We start from the raw sequence: 18106 nt of genomic DNA on the forward strand, positions 1-18106 counted from the left end.
TTTCTGAATAAATTCCGGGAAATTTTTGATCAAGGTAGTATATAATCTATGGAAACTTTTTAGAATCCTACATCAAGAAGCACATCTGAACTCCTCTATTATTATTTCCAACAATTATTAAAATTTCCAATTGCTGAAAGATACAAACTAATATGCAACAATTAAGATCTTTTTTGGAAAATAGTTAAGATCAAGAGCAATTTAATAAAAGTGTGATTCTATTAATTATCCCGCCTAATCATTATAGACCAGGTGTTTAAGACAAAAGTCAATCAAAGCAAAATGTGATGCATCATCATCAGATCAGGAGAAATCAGCTGTTGTTTACCTTGTTCGAAAAAGTTATTCAAAATATCCAACCTCTTAAACTATGTTTTTTCATGGCAATAAGCCGGAATGATCATTTCGACCAAGGGCATTCCTTTTTAATACATACTATGAATTTTCCTACTGCTATCTGTACATGGATTCATCCTATGGAGCAATCCTTATGGTATCAAATTTATATTACTTCCACAAAGGAAATCTATCAAAATAATCTATGATGCGGATTCTAGAGATGACTGCAAACCCCTGTATATTGCTGATTGTATTATGACAGTTTGCAGCCTATACATTTATGTGATGAAAAAGAAAATATTGCCAATTACTTGACATAATGTGTCACCTACATACATCATTATGAAACAAGAAACAGATATAAACTAAATGCATCATATCCTCGTTTATCTAAGACCCAGTATTCTGTGAAATGCATGGGCATCACATTATTTAATAAACGACCAGCTACAGCATGAAGAACTATCACTTGAGCATTCAAACCCAACCTGTGCTATTGGATATCAACCAAGTCCTTTTTCACTCGATTCATTTCTTGAGACTGACACTAGTGATTTATCATTCAAGTAAAATTTATAAAAATATGCATATAGATACTCTGTTCTGTGCTTTTCGTAATATTGACACTATTTATTGTGGTATGTAACCATCTAATGATAAATAAATATTTTGATTATAATGCATAAATGTCATCTTTTCATCAAGTTTAATTTGATCAATTGAAGCTGAAGGAAAATGGTATTCCTAACAATAATATGTGGCAATACATAGATAAATATAATGAGAAAATATTAATAAAACTTGAAAGAAAATTTAGTAAGAAGCTAAACAGCCTCAATTCATTCAGGGAAGCAAAATTTACCGTTGGGAAATTCCATGACAAGTTATTGCAAAATTAAACACTGAAGAGCTTGACATGCACGTTTGTGCGACTGGAAGACACCCAAACAATTGGATTTTAGCTTGCTGGATATGGAATCATAAGCACATTTATAATTAAATTTGAGATGCAAACATAAAAAAATGTAGTTATGCAAAATAATCTTACATATATGCAAAGTCTCATAAATGCAAAAATTGAGAAGCATTTATTTATGTAATTGGCTATTTACCTGATAATTAATTTGGCAAAAATTGAAAATTCATTGGATTCCACATGGAAATAACCAGCTGTTAAACCAACACATCCAATAATCATATTGCTGATAAACAATGCAAGATACCTCCCTAAGCACTGAAATATAAAACCTCTAGAGAACAGCCACAGTGTCTATGCTGTTTCCATATAAATATCCATTACATATGAATACAAGCAAACTCATTCATCAATTAAAGCGAGAAAAACTGTTTTCATTTAAATTGTCATGGATTTTCTTCTCCGGCTAAAATCAAATAGTTTTATAGTCAAATAGTCAAAATAGTTAAAATAGCTAAAGACAGTTTCTGTAGATGAGACTTTTTTATTGCCTCAAATGGGCATATACTTTCCTTTTGAACTGACACTTCCAATAATTTCACGCCATTTTTTATTGCAATCCGTGAAATATTAATACATTCCTTTGAAAAGTATTCATATGTAAGGGTACTCTACAGAACTCTCTAGGGTACAAAATGTTGTATGTTTTGTAGAACCCTTTCTCTCAGTAGGTCAGGGCATGACAGCAGCTCATCTATTATCCTCCTAACCTGAGTGTAAATATTATTCTCATCATACCAATGGCATTTTTATGATTTTGAAATAAAAGGGAATGTTATCCCGGAATTTGAGGACGTGCTATGAAACAACGGCATTTCAGGGTCACTCAACACTTGGCCACAAAAAGGGGACGTCCTTTCAAACATATATTCTCAAAGGGACATGATAATATGCAAGGGTTTGGCAAAAAAAAAGTTCAGGTGAAACTGTCATCCCTGTCAGGCCGAACAGAAGGACTAAATTGATTTTGACCAACCTAGAAACATTTAGCATCTCTGCAAGATCAAATTTAATGCTTTGAAATTCCCAAAATTTTAAGAGAATGACTATCCACCATTGGCACTAATATTATGGTTGGTAGCCAAAACGTTAAAGTCTGTTGACAACTAAATCTTGGGGCTCTATTATTATGGATATTGAGAGAACCAGAGATAGGGAAGTATAAAAAGGGTCATTCATCAAAATAACAACCAAAATGCAACAAAAGGTTTCAATAATTTCAAATTGTTGAGAGTATGTTCTGGGCCTGCTTTCCTGTTGAATCTGGAGGTTCTTTGACACACAATAACTAATTTTCTTTTAACTTCTATTATAATATTAGATTGCTAGAAAAATCCAAACAAAATTATGTATTAAAATATTAAGTATGAAAATATGAAGTTAACTTCATAATAGAACAAAACAATACAGCAATAACCTTTAAAAATATTGTACATTCACCCTCGACATGAGAAAAAATGTTACCGAAGTGTATAAAACATTTGCTGGATAAAGAGGAAATATTTGATGTTGATGTACATGATGACAACAGATATTTTATTACAAAAAGAAATTGATGTTTACCAAAGAAGTACTTTACTTCATATCTTGAATGCTTAGTAGTAAAGGCATAAAAACTTCCATACATTCACTCATTCTTTTATGATATGGCTTTTGGATTACTTTTTCCTAAGGACTAAGCCACACATTTCTTATTACATATTAATTCTTCTTTATCCTACATCCACTGGTAAAAACAATTTGATATTATTAAAAATCACATTGATATTTGGCGAAAGAAAGAGTTACACTAAAAATAACAACAGATTCAAGTTTAATTAAAATAAAGTTGGCCATGAAATAATGAACAAAATTAACATTATGCTGCACAGTACACAAAAATTATCAATAAAACATTAGGTGGAATTGCAAAATGCGATTGAAAATGAATGTCTGTACTGAAAAAGAACCTTGTACAAGGCTGAGAAATCATAAGTTTTACTTGCATACATTTTGAGCACAGCAAGCCACTTCTTTTCCATGTAAATCTGGGCAAGGGTGCAAACAGACAAAATAGTGGCATGCTTCATATTCTGAATTCATGGACTACCTATTATAGCTCTGCTTTTCATGAGCTACAGACCATCATGTAATGCTGAACAAAGTACCTAGCTTTTTCCTATCTTAAAAGTTCAACAGTTCAATTTACTGTGTTTTCTAAATTTGAGATACAAGAGTTTTGCATTAGTGCACAAAAATCATAACTGTACATTCTTTTATGCCCTCGTTACATACAAATTATGGAAGCTGAGGACAGAAAAAAAACCTTATATGAAAATTTACCTTCATAACCAACTAAATGAAGACAAACTTATCACTACTTAATTACCATTTAAACCTCATTAGTTTTATTCCATATACCAAGAAACATTTTATTGTATTAACACTTTAAATGCTTTCTTAATGACTTTCATAGTATTAGCAATATCTAACCCAACATACAGCTGTATACGACTTCTTTTCCCATTGAATCAGAAATTTTCCTAGGAAAAACAAAGTTAGGAACCAGACCTCGTGAGCCTATTACTTACAGAGAGTTAATAAATTCAGTTTCACGGGCCTTCCAACTATAAGAATTGATGGGAGAGTAGGAATCAAAATGAAGGGAAATATATTTCTTTCCCTTGTTGAATGAACATTCATAGAATGGATGTTGGACACTTGATGCTCTACAATTAAGCTTAGTATGAAGCTGAAATTAAGAGAGACAACATTTTGCACTATTTCCCACTCTACATCATTTCCAACACACTCATAAGGGACTACTTTACTACCAAAACCTAAAATATTGCAATATGTCTACTGACTGAATTGGTAGACATTGATATTGAAATTACTAGATCTAAGAAGCATAGAAAAGAGCGCTAAACTAGAGTAGTTAGTATTTTGATGGCTGGCTAAGCATCCAAGCAAATAAAGGAAATGATAAAGGCTAAAGGGGTATTGATAATCCCCTACCTTCAATTGGCGGTGACAGACAACTCCAACAATGCACAAGAAATGAAAACAAAAATTACAAACACATGGAGCATAGGAGGAATAAATTTGTGACTACATCTTTAGGCTAGGTAAATGGGATCAAAAGTCTGCATGCAACCAGCCCAATTAAATATTTTCTCATATGAGATGAAAATAAATAGATACCTACATTATCAAATTTTATTGTGCATTTTATAACAAAATATAAGTCTTCAATGGTGTTTAAAAGGTAGTTTGAAATGTTAAAAAGTTAATGTCTTAAAAGTGCATTTCAATTACATCATCAATAGATTTTATTAATATTAAAGTTAAGTTTTCTATAGTAAATTTCACACAGTCATATAATTGGAAAATACATTTAAATAGAAGCATGCTATTTACTGCAAATTTAAGGGGCAAGTGATGCTCACCCAGTTTTAAATTTAAATACATTGAGCATTAATGCACCTCAATGCTGAGACTTCTGGAGAAATGCTATTACTATGCATACTTGATTTAACCAGAAGGATTAATTAGCCAAAACAAACACAACTGACCCAATATTATTCTCTCCAGATATGGAAAAGTTATTTATTAGATATAAAGACATTAGTGGAGATTTTTAGAGCCTTGCTAGTTAATCCTGTATCAATGGAAATATCTTTAATCAACATCTTTACTATAAAAGATATGTCACTGACACAACTCCAATATATTACATACAATCTCATTCAAACAAAACATCTTTTCCCAAATTTCTACTACAAGCTCTTACACTCTTAGAAACACATTTTTATAAGAACTACAACATGACAATAATCCAACAAAGATTCACACATTGAGATAATTATTACAAATGTGATACAACTGAAGCATTGTCACTGTACATGAGGAACAGTTACCACAAGAAGCACTAAATTGCTATGACATCACATGAATTCAAGAACCACACAAAAAATCCAACCATCTAAATAAAAAAAAAGTGATCCAAATTGCTGAAGAGAATTTTCTGAGTGCATTACTGAGGTGAATGAGATGCATTACAAAAAAAAAATGAACAGGGAGGGTGGCACTCTCCGATTTAAGACCAAACTATACACGCGCACACACACACACACACACACACACATAAAAGGACTACACACTTCCTAAAAAAAAGTGATCACGCAACAACTTACCGGCATTTGGCGGCAAAACTTGTTGAGTGCCGCTTCCACTCCATTCAACGAGATTTCTTGGAGCCATGATGAAGAGCAAGTGCTTGAAGAGGATGGAATGGTGGGGTGGGCGGATGCATTGGAGTTTTGTGTGTGCACTGGGCTCGAGCTATATGGTGATGAACCGGAGTTCTTGTGGAACAGTACAAGGATGGCCATGGCAACACGATAAAATACCTTAATTCCCTCATTGAGGAAGCAGTCAATTACTCTAACCTGAAGGAAAGCAGAATGGAATGAAAAATATTTTTATTGCTCTGGGAATGCTTCCTAGAAACTTCTAAGATAGAATTGAACAATTGATAGTAATTGAGTACTAGCTGCCTTTCCATGACTCTATTGAAAGGGTACAGATTGCTGCCCTGATGTAAAATCTGGTGTAAAACCTCAGTCAAGGTAAATATACAGGGCTTTAAAATTATAGAAAATAGCAATTACCTCAAATATGATTGGCGATGGCTCATACATTTCTTAGTACATTACAGCAAACCATTAATACATGATTAAGAACCATTGTGTAATTTTAATAATTACATTGAACAAAAGAAAAAAATTAACAATCTGCCCCATTAGTGATTAAATGTGTCTCTAGGATTTACATTACACACACAACCATCTATCTCAGCACAATTATAAAATGAAATATTAAAATAAATATTACTTTTAGAGTAAAACAATTAGCACCATCAAGGGAAGCACTTTTATCTTCATTATGAAAATGCCACAACCTCAAAAAGAAACAATCAGGCACTGACTAACTATAAAGAGAAAGCACAGAGTAGTTGCAAAGGTTCTTTACCACGCCAAATACTTCAGCATTGAAAAGTCCTCTTAATTAAAATCTGAACTGGTTTAACATACTAAGGAAGGAACAGATAACCAAATTCATATAAGATGTTCATTAAAGTTTGTGACAAAAGAACATAATAAACAAGAAGAATTAGCTACACACGAGCATAAGAAATGGTATCAGATATCACTTGGTGGAAACATTATATGTTCATTATGAAGAATTTGAATCAATTGGTACCCTATCCATAGCCCTTATACCTTGTCATATCTCTCAAATACACTATAATTTAGAAAAAATCCCCCTTTCCTCAATTACAGTTTATATTAGCATTATATATTACTTTTCAATGACCATGTGTTCCCATCTCACTCTCCGCTCCTAAACCTTCACCTAGAAGCCACAGGATGCTTGTTGGTTGCTTTGCATTCCATTGGTTGCTTTCAATTTCTGTTATATAACAACTTTGATCTCTAACCATAGTCCTCATACCTTGCCTTTATCTCTAGACTCACTCCAGTCAAGAAACAATGCTTATGGCTTACTTACCTGACACATTGACAATGCTACTGCGTCAAAACTAAGGCTGAAGAATAAATTAAGTGTGGAAGTATACCAATTGATTTTAATTCTTCATAGCCAAACTAGATCAGCATCTCAAATTAAACATACTACAGTTAAAGGTGGTTCTAATTAGAAACGGTAACAAAATGGGGAACATGGTATCAGTTAGAGGGGAAGAGAGGTCTCTCTACACAGGAAATTGCAGTATTGCAAAGTGTGACACTACAAGAAAGTGTGCATGACCTGATAATTGCTTGATCTTCAAATCAGATTAAAAGACAATAAGCTAAATGCCACTATCTGGTATTAGGGAGACACAAAATTAATGAAAAATCCAAATGAAACAGCCTACTTATTCATTTGAAACAGAATGGGCATGCCATCTGTTTAACTAATTATTTTACATGATGCTGCTCCCGCACATTAGTCCTAAGAGATTTGAAATGGAAGCCACTTAAAATGTCAATGCAAATGTTGAGATGAAAAACATCAAGGTGTTCAAGATGATGAAATAATGGGTCAACGGCACTGTGTATCACCATTAGAGGTTATATTGGGAACTGCTCAATTAATAGTGTATGGGTGAGACAAATAGAAGTAATACTATTAAAATCTGCAACTTCCTGAATGAGTCATGATTGATCAACACATGTGGTAGTGTACATAAGAATTCACAGTATTTCGGAGTGCAGTCACAAGTGCATATTTATGCTCCCGGAGACATATTAGACAAACTGTGAAACATGGCAAGGTTTGACTGGTCTTACTTTTCTGCTTCTTTAAGGGAGTATCAGCATTTTGTAGTTATACGGCATGGATACAGTGCTGTCCACTTTGTCTATGGGTTATAAAAATAAATTCGCACAATTAATGTGATGAACTGGCAACAGAATGATACTAAGGAATACGTGAATTAAAGGCAAAAATCAAGGAAATAGAATTCAAATTAAAAAATTATTAAAAAACCTTCTACACCATCCCTAAAAAATTTTTACGGAGGTAGAATAATTTTATTTCTGCCATTACCCTTCCGTGCAAAGTTAGGAAAGAAGATCAAGATGATTACAGTTATCCTAGGGTATAGGACATCATGACATAAAATTCAAGAGCAGCATTTATGTTGATACAAAGTCAGTGACATGATTTTGGTAAGATGAATTAAAAGGATTGTTTTAGCTGTAAATTTAATGAAAGCTGAATTAAACTGGTTACCTGAAGGACAGTAACTGGCTCAGTGAGGATAGAAGCTGTATTTGAACTCCCATTTGTAGAGGTAAAAATTGACAAAGCTATTCTAAAGATCAATGATTTCACCTATCACATCACATGGGGAAATTTTGGATAATCATATGTATTCATTAGTCCACTTACTAGCCACACCGCTTTTATCAGCTTTAGCAATTTTCTCATTCGCCATTAGTTAAAGAGTGACAAAATAAGATTCGAAATTAAAGACAGCTCAAGGTCACCTGATGTGATATTTGGAGCTTACAATGCTTTAGCAATATAGAAGTCTTGAATGGCAAGCCATGACATTCAGCTTCTAATCATCTGTGAAAAACTACGAAGAAATGATGTTGATTCTTTTTCCATATTCCAGTCCACTGAAAACTTTTCTAGACTATGCCTAATTTAAAAAAAAAACTGAGACCCAAATTTACCAAGTGATGAAAAGGAAGTCCCTGGAATATCCACCACATCCAATCTTGAAACATATGTTCCACTTTGGTATTGTTTGGGCACTGGCGTAACAAAAAACTCGTTGCAGATTTCTGCAGTAAAGGAACAATCATTGGATTAGTTGAACTCATTTTGCAGTAATTCCTTACAAAACTTAAGGTATAGTGATTTTTTCAAACTGAATTGTAAATATCTGAGTTCATTTCAATTTTTACGTGCTTACGTGCTTAATATCCTTACCACATGCTTTTTGCTAATTTGCATTGCTGTCCTCCATGTGACTTCATACAGCAACTTTGTCTGAGTGATGAAAGTTTCCTTAGCTTTTGGGTCAGACTTGACTAAGCTGGTCATGCAATTGTAACATTCTTCCTCTGAAAATAAAAAGAAAGAAGAGAAATGATATACATTCCATGGGCACCAGCATGCTGTTGTTTGAAAGGCCATATAAGTTTAAGTATTGTAATAATTTGGGGATAGGGAATCATAAGGGATCAAAGTATACATTTATTTGCAGAGTAGAAAAAACTTGAGCGACTCATAATACACAGAGATAATACTTCTTATTGAGTTCATCATTATCATCAGGATACTAAAAAATAAAGAAGGTGACAATACCACTCATGAAATGTAGGAGTATAGCTGTAATTGGAAAGAGAGTAGGGCTGTATGTGATGTCAGGGCAGGAGTATCCAATCACGGCCACCACCCTCTCTGCTACTATCTTCCCCTTGCGTGTCAAGTGGTAAGCCAAGCAATGTGATCCCTCCACAAATGGTGGTAGCATGACTGATTTCTCAGGTAGGTCTGGAATAGAAAAATATAGCCTCAAATGATGCAACTTATCATGCAAAAATCACCAATAAAAGGGGGGACTACTAGGCAGTACTCAAGTGTGCTGCACCCTACTGGCCACCAGTGACATTTAGTAAAATGCAGAATAGCAAAAATGTAGTTTGCCCAATTTAAATATCATAAAAACGAACTTTTTCCTTCCCTCTTAAGGTAGGATCACGATATGAAAGCTATAAACAATTCACATTACAATGTCATTGATTCGAAATTTGTTTGCAAGGAGGATATATTTGGAGCATGGAACCTCCCAGATTTTCACTGCCCTTGCATATATATGACAAAACAAGATGCATTTTGCCAACCCAACCATTGGAATCTACCAAGAATAATGCTGGAAGAAAATGGAATCCCTAAAAAAAGGTGGGGAAAGAGAGGTACGAACATTGAGGAGGCTTTGTTAGCCATTCACCTCCCACCCAAACATATTTTGACCAGCATGTTTAACCCCTTGAAGGAGTATGCTCTATTGTAGAATCATTATCAATCTCATCTGATTCCCATCGAACATGGAAAATAACAATCATTACATTTCTGTCACAATCAAATCATAGAAAAATGACATTTCCCAACAACATCATTAACCTTATGTAGAGAATTTTAAAATAACAACAATTTACTTCACTATTATATTAAAATATATTAAAAACAATTTTTTATACTCCATATGTTAAAGATAAATTTCAACACAAAGTTGGTCACATTTTTAGATATTGTACACACTATAAAGGGTTACGATGTTGGGTTTAATGCTTATCTCTCTGGTTTTTGGCCCCATAGAAAAGAGGCAGCACAAGTGGGTAGGCAATAATAAATTTCCTAGGAAATCGTTCGAGAATTTTTTCGCACATTTATCAGTTTTTTTTGCTTTTCAAGTATTGAATCAATCAAAATTTCTAAAATTCTCATTTCTCTAGATACTGAAGAATTAAGAGCTAACGCAAAATGTGAAACATGTTCAATTTCAAGGGGCATAGTAATCCATCTTGCTAGAGGGATGAGCTATTGATGAGAACCAGAGGACTCTGGTTCCATTCTGAGTGATGTCTCTGGGCACCCCAGCTCCATCTAAGCTTTCTGTGATTTTTTGGGAACCAGATCTACCCAGAAAACCACATTTCCACACAGAAATGAATTCCTCCTATCTTGGAACATGAATATCAAATGTCAATGGGCTTAGTATGTGAGCTTTTTTCCTTATCTATCAAACCAACCTTCGGTTTAATGACTGAGGTCAGTGGTTAACTTTCAAACCCAAAATTTACATGACAGAATATCTTAAAGCAATTAAGATGAGAAAACATTTTATTTCGAGAAACATTCTTGGGGAGTATTCGCAATTTTTTCCGCTTTATAAACTCCAATTTCGCAAAACCGGAAAAATGCGTTACAACACGGGAGAATCTGGACAAATGTTTTTATTCGGAAAATTCTATCACTACTCATCCGTATCTGCGACCCTTAAGTGCCCATTTTCGCAGTGGATAGGTCCCAGCAGTCGTTACGCGCAAACATAAATCACCCACGAGTCAACGCGGGATTTGCTCAAGCGGATCATGAATCGGGGACGATTGACGCCAATTAACGGAGAAGTCACCCCTGGGCCCCCTTTCAACGGCCCCCGCGACGCCCGTTGGAGTCGCCGGGAGCGGGAGTGCGTGCGTCCGTGATGGCGGTCACGACGCCGATGTGTTTCCTCCTCCACTCCCCATCCCACTCGTCAACCCAATCCCGTCCTCACAGCCGCATTCTAACCCCTCCCACGCTCCGCTAGCGTAGCTCGCCTCGTCAGGGATCAAGGTTAGAACGTCCTCCGCCGAGGTGCGCGTCGAGTCAATGGCGTGCGCGCCATGCTCGGCGGGTGCGGAGGAACTGAAAGAAAACCCGCCAGCAACGGCAAACGAGTGACGCACTCGAGGCAAAGGAGTGCGTCATACCGCGAGGGTCCCCTTAGGGAAGGGGTGGTGGCGTCATTCCCGGGGGTGATCAAGCTACGAGGCTGTCCAGTCGATTTTATCATCTTCCAGGAAGAGAAAAAACCGATAATTTATACGGTTTGTGCGAAACACCCGTAAACACATTTCTGCAACCATTATCCATACCCAAATCTCAATAGCGATAGCGAAAAAAGCACATCATACTAAGGAACAATTATAGTAGATAAATTCTAATTATTTATTTTGGTAAGCCGTTTAAGGTAGGTTTCGGATTGACAGACTAAACACCCCTGCGATTCTAAGCCTGGCGTCGCAAAACAAAACCTGACACACTACACGACAGTAATCCCTTCTTCAATTCTGCATGCAAATATATACGTACTAATACTTGCATTTACGTACCACCTCCACTCCGTTCAACAAGACTATTTTTTCCTCGCCCTACCTCGAATGCCTAACGTCCTCCCCTCCATCGCAGAAGAATAATATTAATACTTGCCAATTATTTAAATCTGGTAGATACGGATGAAGTCATCAAGATAAAACCTAGGTGAAGAAGGTTTTAAGAAATGTCTGGGTGATTATCTAGATTACATTCCCATAAGCTATGGCCTATGGGCAGCCTCAATTTTAAGTCCACTTACCCCGAATCATTAGGACTATTTGTACGCAGAGAAGACGCATACTAAGCAAGGCATACCCTGGACATTAAGAATTATTAGACTCATTGAGTTCATAGGACTTCAGCTATCTTTTTTGGAATCCGAATCCTAATTTTCTGATACCTTTCAAATCTAAAGGAAAAACTCGCGTAATGGATTGTTTCCGGAAAATTACTTGAGTATATTAAGAAAAATGGTTTTCCACCAATGTACCCAGCAGATAATTGCGGGAGATTTTTAATTTCAGCACACCTAACAAAGTTTTTCTCAAAACATCACCCATTTAACTAAACACCCTTAAGACACGTACAAATACAGTCGTCGGATGATATTATGTAAATAATAAATTCATTTACACTGAATTTTTTCACGATTTAATGGCACAAATCCCAACCACGCCCATCAGATACGAAATGGCTTAAATCAATTAATTGAAGAGAGAGCTATGGAGGGGCTCTCCGACAGAATATTCAAAGGTTTTTTTATTAATATCAAAGAAGGTTAACGTTCAGTGGTGGGTGGAAATAATTGAACTTAAGCTTATTGGATGATTGAAAAAAAGGGTTATCACCATCACTATCAATCACCATCGATTTTGTAAATATTCGAAAGGATGATTGGGAGGGAACTGTGCGGTCACCCGTTTTAAGGACTGCTCCTACCCCCAATTCTTCAATCCCCTCTAGGGCCCGTGTATGTGATACACGAATCCCAGCTCCTGGCGACTCTCAGTGGTCTCCCTCCGTCCAAATTTCCCATCTATGCCTACATAGTACCATGCAAACCACCGCTAGGGGGTGTGGCAGGGGATGATTCAACACCAGGTATGAAACATCAAAAATTACATATATTTTTCTCAAGTGTTAGTCACAATTTATATGTAAAACAATTCTGATAATTTAGACATAACTATAGGTACACGCACTACAGTATTTAAGTGCGAAAAACTTCTCCACGCAAGGAAGACGAGCTGCTAGTAACAAGGACAATAGGCGATGCAAATGAATCAGCAAAAGTCCTTACCACTATGGTGTCAAACTGTACAACGGTCGACACAATTCAATAAAAAATGTATATTCTGTTATGACATTTAAACAAAAACTGAAACTTTTCTTGCTGGAAGTACCGTTGTATTCTATCGTGAGTTCTTAAAAATTGCAGAATAAAATCCGTAAAATATAGAGATGAATAGATAAACCTGACAGTGGTTTGCGTACGATATGAAAATGTCTTGTATTGATGATTTCTTGTAGCAATGCTGGATAACCCTGGATGAAATCCTAATGATATATTTTAAGTCCATACTCGTATCCTGACGACCTCTATGTAACATATATGTGACTTAACGGATCAATAAATAATACATGAATAAAATAAAAAAAATAAAATTAGGTTAGAAGAAATAATCGCAACACACTAGGTTCCTAATAATGAAAAAGAAAAATATTTCTTTCCCTAGTGCCTTGGCTTATTATAGTATATCAGCTCTCGGAGTTCTTGAGGAGTCTTCTGCTTACAAAATCATCGGCAAAAATGGCATAGGAGACCCCTTAAGGAGTCTTCCAGAGTTGGAAGACGGTAATAAATATGGGACTAAGTAAACTCACTACGTCCGAGGTACGGCTGAGAGATGAAGAGGACTTCTGCGTCGATCATACAGGTCTTTATCATTTTCATGACATTTATTTCGGTTCGAAATTTGCTAAAGGCGGCGTCCGTTTACTACTCTTCAAGTACATTACCGACCACGCATAATACGTATTTTGAAAGGAAGGGGTATATTTGAGGCAGAGGCGTAGCAACAGAGGGGAGAGGCTGATGAGTGTGGACACAGGAGGGATAAACCCTAGGCCATGCATTTTAATCGCGGGGAACTCACGGGGAAAGGAATAAAAGGCTGAAATTTATTTTGAAAAGATTAATAACACACACACTCCTTTTTTATCATTAAGTAGGGTATTACGGTATTAATAAAGTTTTTTTGCCTTTTAAAACTGCCAATCAGGACTTCTCTGCAATTCATAGCATTAGGCGTATTTTACAGTAAAGAGGGAGTGTTTGCGCAATATTTTTTCCTATTAACAGGGTTCACAAAGAGTCGCATTCTTAAAAGGAGAAAACCAACATTCACCCATTTTCAAGCAATATTTAAAAATAGATTAATGATATTCGTTCCGAAGGTTCTCAAGTTCATCGAAAAACAACTCTTTATATCCTTGACATCTTCACAGCTAGGTGCAAATATTGCACACGCCATTATTAGATAGTGGAATATCAATGTTAGAAAAAAAGAAACATCGGTTGGCATACGACGGAACTTAATTCTGCAAATTAGGCAGTAATAAAACAGTGTACATTTCACCCCCTCCCCCCGGACTGCCCCTTAAGGAAAAATAAGTGTAGTAGCCAGTCATTTGAGCAACTCGGGCATGGGTCCAGTGGATGTGTGCCAGATTTAAAACATAGAAACGTGTTTAGAAAATCACTAGTTCTCCAGTGCCAAATAGCACAGTCCACAGATTTCACCTAAACGAGGTGCAAGCAGTTCAACAGTTGTGAGTCGTTGAGTGTTATTAATTTTCCTAAAATTGATTGATATTTTGATTTTGATAAATTATCCCACAACGTAAAAACCATGCCTAGTCATTTATATGACTCCGTCGAATCCCGACGAAAAATAAGTAAAAAAGAAATCTTTTTTGAGTGGATTGATATGAAAATGAAGGACGGTAATAGACGCCGCCGATTTTAAACAAAATATTATCCTTAAGATATGGTTCAACATACATTATCTTTATACGGAAATATATATTTAAGAGTGGAATTAAAAACAAACATCGCTTCAGCTATCGTCACCAGTTGGTCTCAGTTTTATTTAAAAAAATATGAATTGCTGAAAAATACTCCAGTAACATTGTATTTTCCTCATGAATAGGTCCAAGATCTCCAGGAACACAAATGCCTTATTTCAGCGCAATCTATGAATACGAAAAAATCGATGCAACCACTTAAAAGCAAAACGCTAATGAGACGGGATCAAACGCGCAGATAAGGTTGCAAAATGATGTAAAGGCGACACCTGCTGGGTGTACGAGGAGTTTTAGGTCCGATTGTCATGATTATGTGGCAAGATATTCTTGAGCTCGACCTTCCGCCCTTCTCTGAAGTATGGGAGAAAACAATACAACAATAAGTGCCAAGTCGTCAAAACTTAGCAGTATCGAAATAAAAAGGTTCGATTTCTATCCCATTGGCACTTGGCATTCCCCTCTTCCTCTTCAGGCTACGTTCTCGATGAGGGACGAAAAGAAAAACTACAGCAGCAAAGGCGAAGAGGTAAAAAATCATTACACCGCAGGAAACCCGCAGTTATCAACCCGAAGATTGATTTGATGGGTCAGGGCAGAGCTCACCACGAACTAAACCCTACGAGCAGCGGCTGATATTTACACATCAGGGTACTTAGGGGTTGAGAGGAGGGGAAAGTTAATTTCACCGTACTATCTCAGGAGGAACTGGAACCCGAAAAATCACACAGCTTGGCGGAGCTTAAATGGTTCAGATTCAGCGGGAATAGAACCCGAACCCTCGTTTTGGTAACCCTAGCCAATAAGCTACCCATCACCACACTACATACTACTTTCATTCAAGGTATTTATCAATAAAATGCAGGTTTTGGAAGGCTCCTAAAAATATTATCTTTTACGTATCACGTGAACTTCCTTTCGTTTCCCCTACATAATGACCACCTTCATTTCTTCGTTACCTTCTGCCTGCCTTCATGCTGTTTAAAAAGCCTATTCTCTTCCTTCCTCAAACCACGTTTATCATACATTTTCCCTTCTACCACAGCCTTCAACATTCCACAACCTTTCATAAGGTCTTCCGTCCCATTTTCTGAATTTCACCGAGCGAATTTCTCTCTTTGACTTAATTACACATTGTTTTTCATCCAACCTGTCTAACTTATGATATTTCCGGTTCCTCACCACACAGACATCTCAAAAGCTTCCAAACTACGCTAATCCTCTCGCTTCAAATACCAAATCCAGAAGGTGCAAAGCTTAACATAATGCGAACATTTCGAGACACGTATTCACACTCCATCGGGGCAACTAGTCAAAATATTTCCACACCGATATACACGCTAACTCCCTAATTTTTCATTTGAAAACGCGTCCACGATAGGTTAACCATAAATCGCAACATTATTAATAAACGAGGAAGGGGAATGATTTTGCGAGATAGTATTGAATCTGAAGGATGAGCGAAACAAGGTAAAACGGATGGAAAGCTCAAAGCAAGGATTGTGGTCCTCAATTAACTCTCTACCGTCATTTTCAACGTCTACCGGAAAAATAATTTCCCTAGTTCGTAAACACAATAACGAGGAGCCAGAATCGCCTTCGCTGCAGTGAATAGAATGGCTGTCTCCACTTATGGCGGCTACATCTCTGGACGAATAGATAATTCTTTAATACTAATTCACAAAACGAAGAACTTGATTTCGCTTAATAAATAATAAGGCCAATTTAGTTCAGGCGTTTCAACAAAAAACTATTTTCCTTTCCTAACCCTCTGCTGAGCTATATTTATAACAATAAAAAAACCATACGGCAATGCAACTGATCATGATACGTTAAGTTCATCCTGAAATGGGCTGTATCACACAAAACTATGCGGAAAATTACTTGCTCTCCTCCAAACTTTAGAAAGAAGTCCCTGTCGGATCACCCAATAAATAATGAAAGGCATTACTTTCCCTTTTTCATAATTCGCGAGCAAACTAGAGAAAATATAGTGAAAATTTCTATTAATTACTTCCGCGAGAGAGAATCTTCATTTTACCGACCGCTGAGAATGAAAACGCAGCGCTATCATTTTACGTCCGTTGATCACATGCAAGCCGAAGGTAAAATCGACAAACGTAGATGGCGTGCTCTCCTTCACATCTGCATAAACGCAATAATTGCATGCCCGTAGTAAATGAAGCTGCTACGTCCATTAGCGTTACGCTCGTACAGTCCGGGATCTAGGGGGGTTCGTACTAAAACGATACCATAGTCTTTAAGACCAGGAACGAACCGGGTTGATTCCAGGTGACGTGATGGACAAGGGAAAGGGGAGGTTAAGGCGAAATTGATGATATTTTGAGAACGTTCGTAAACGACTCAGCTTTACGACCCTTTTTGGCCTCTGATCTCACCCCGCTGTCTAAACTCACCCATTTCTCATACGCCACCTAAGACACTGATGAATCATACTATTGATATTTTACAAAGAAATGTCGTATTTGCCCCTCCTCGAGAAAAGAGAATAGAGTTCAGGATCTGGGAAATATTGACAGCTTTAAAGAGTATCAATTAAGTATTTTTTAACACACATTGCGGCAGGTAGAAACCACCTTTCCCAATCGTATCCCTCGGGAAGATATGCAAGGTTGATGACACTTTCCAATGAGATGCAGAGCTAAGGTTGCCATTAGCTTCCCCTCCTCACCTACCCACCTACGCCATGGCTATCCCATTCACCTCCAGCCAGCATGTGAATAACAGCGAAAACATTTGTGTGAAACTACTACGAGTACATACACCATTACAATGAGTAGAATATTAATGAATTCAGAAAAAATACCGATTTGATGCCAGCGATGGGATTCGAATGGACAACGTTTGCAATAAGCGGGAAAGCAAATCGCCTTAATTGCCCTTTCTCGATATTATAGCCGGCTAGTTTCCAACATAGAAAGTAATGACGAGTTTCACCGCGAGCATGGCATCACCAACAATTTCATACTGTTGCGCAACGTCCTTGCCTTGTTAAAATGATTGAGGAAAAGTGCAAGGCTATTCAACACTGCGGCCAAAGCTGCACCAGGAAGGTGCTAGACGTGCAATCTTTAAACCAAGCGCATGTTTCTTAATTACCGTCTTAAGTGGAGGCTGTCTCTCCTAATCTGGTACATTCGTTGCCCTGAAACACGCAATATCAAGATGAAATATAAAAATTAGTCGAAACAGTCATCTGAACAGGCTTTTAGGCAGCGCGACTGCTCTGGAAACTCCAGAAATATTTCCTTATCTTTTTTCAAC

General features: G+C 36.6%; 1 protein-coding gene across 2 annotated transcripts in view; it reads right to left on the bottom strand.

Moving 5' to 3' along the window:
* The window catches only part of sky (GTPase-activating protein skywalker), a 90048-nt gene that overhangs the window by 20361 nt on the left and 51581 nt on the right, over window positions 1-18106 (bottom strand). For both annotated transcript variants that reach the window (XM_071598155.1, XM_071598154.1), the window contains exons 4-7: window positions 9182-9370; window positions 8804-8937; window positions 8545-8655; window positions 5491-5745 (exon numbers count right to left, since the gene is read on the bottom strand). In XM_071598155.1, the coding sequence (XP_071454256.1) occupies window positions 5491-5745; window positions 8545-8655; window positions 8804-8937; window positions 9182-9370 (689 nt within the window). The remainder of the gene's footprint in view (window positions 1-5490; window positions 5746-8544; window positions 8656-8803; window positions 8938-9181; window positions 9371-18106) is intronic.

Source organism: Hetaerina americana, unplaced genomic scaffold, assembly GCF_022747635.1.
Source record: "Hetaerina americana unplaced genomic scaffold, ioHetAmer1.1.p SCAF_9, whole genome shotgun sequence".
NCBI classification, from domain to species: Eukaryota; Metazoa; Arthropoda; class Insecta; order Odonata; family Calopterygidae; genus Hetaerina; species Hetaerina americana.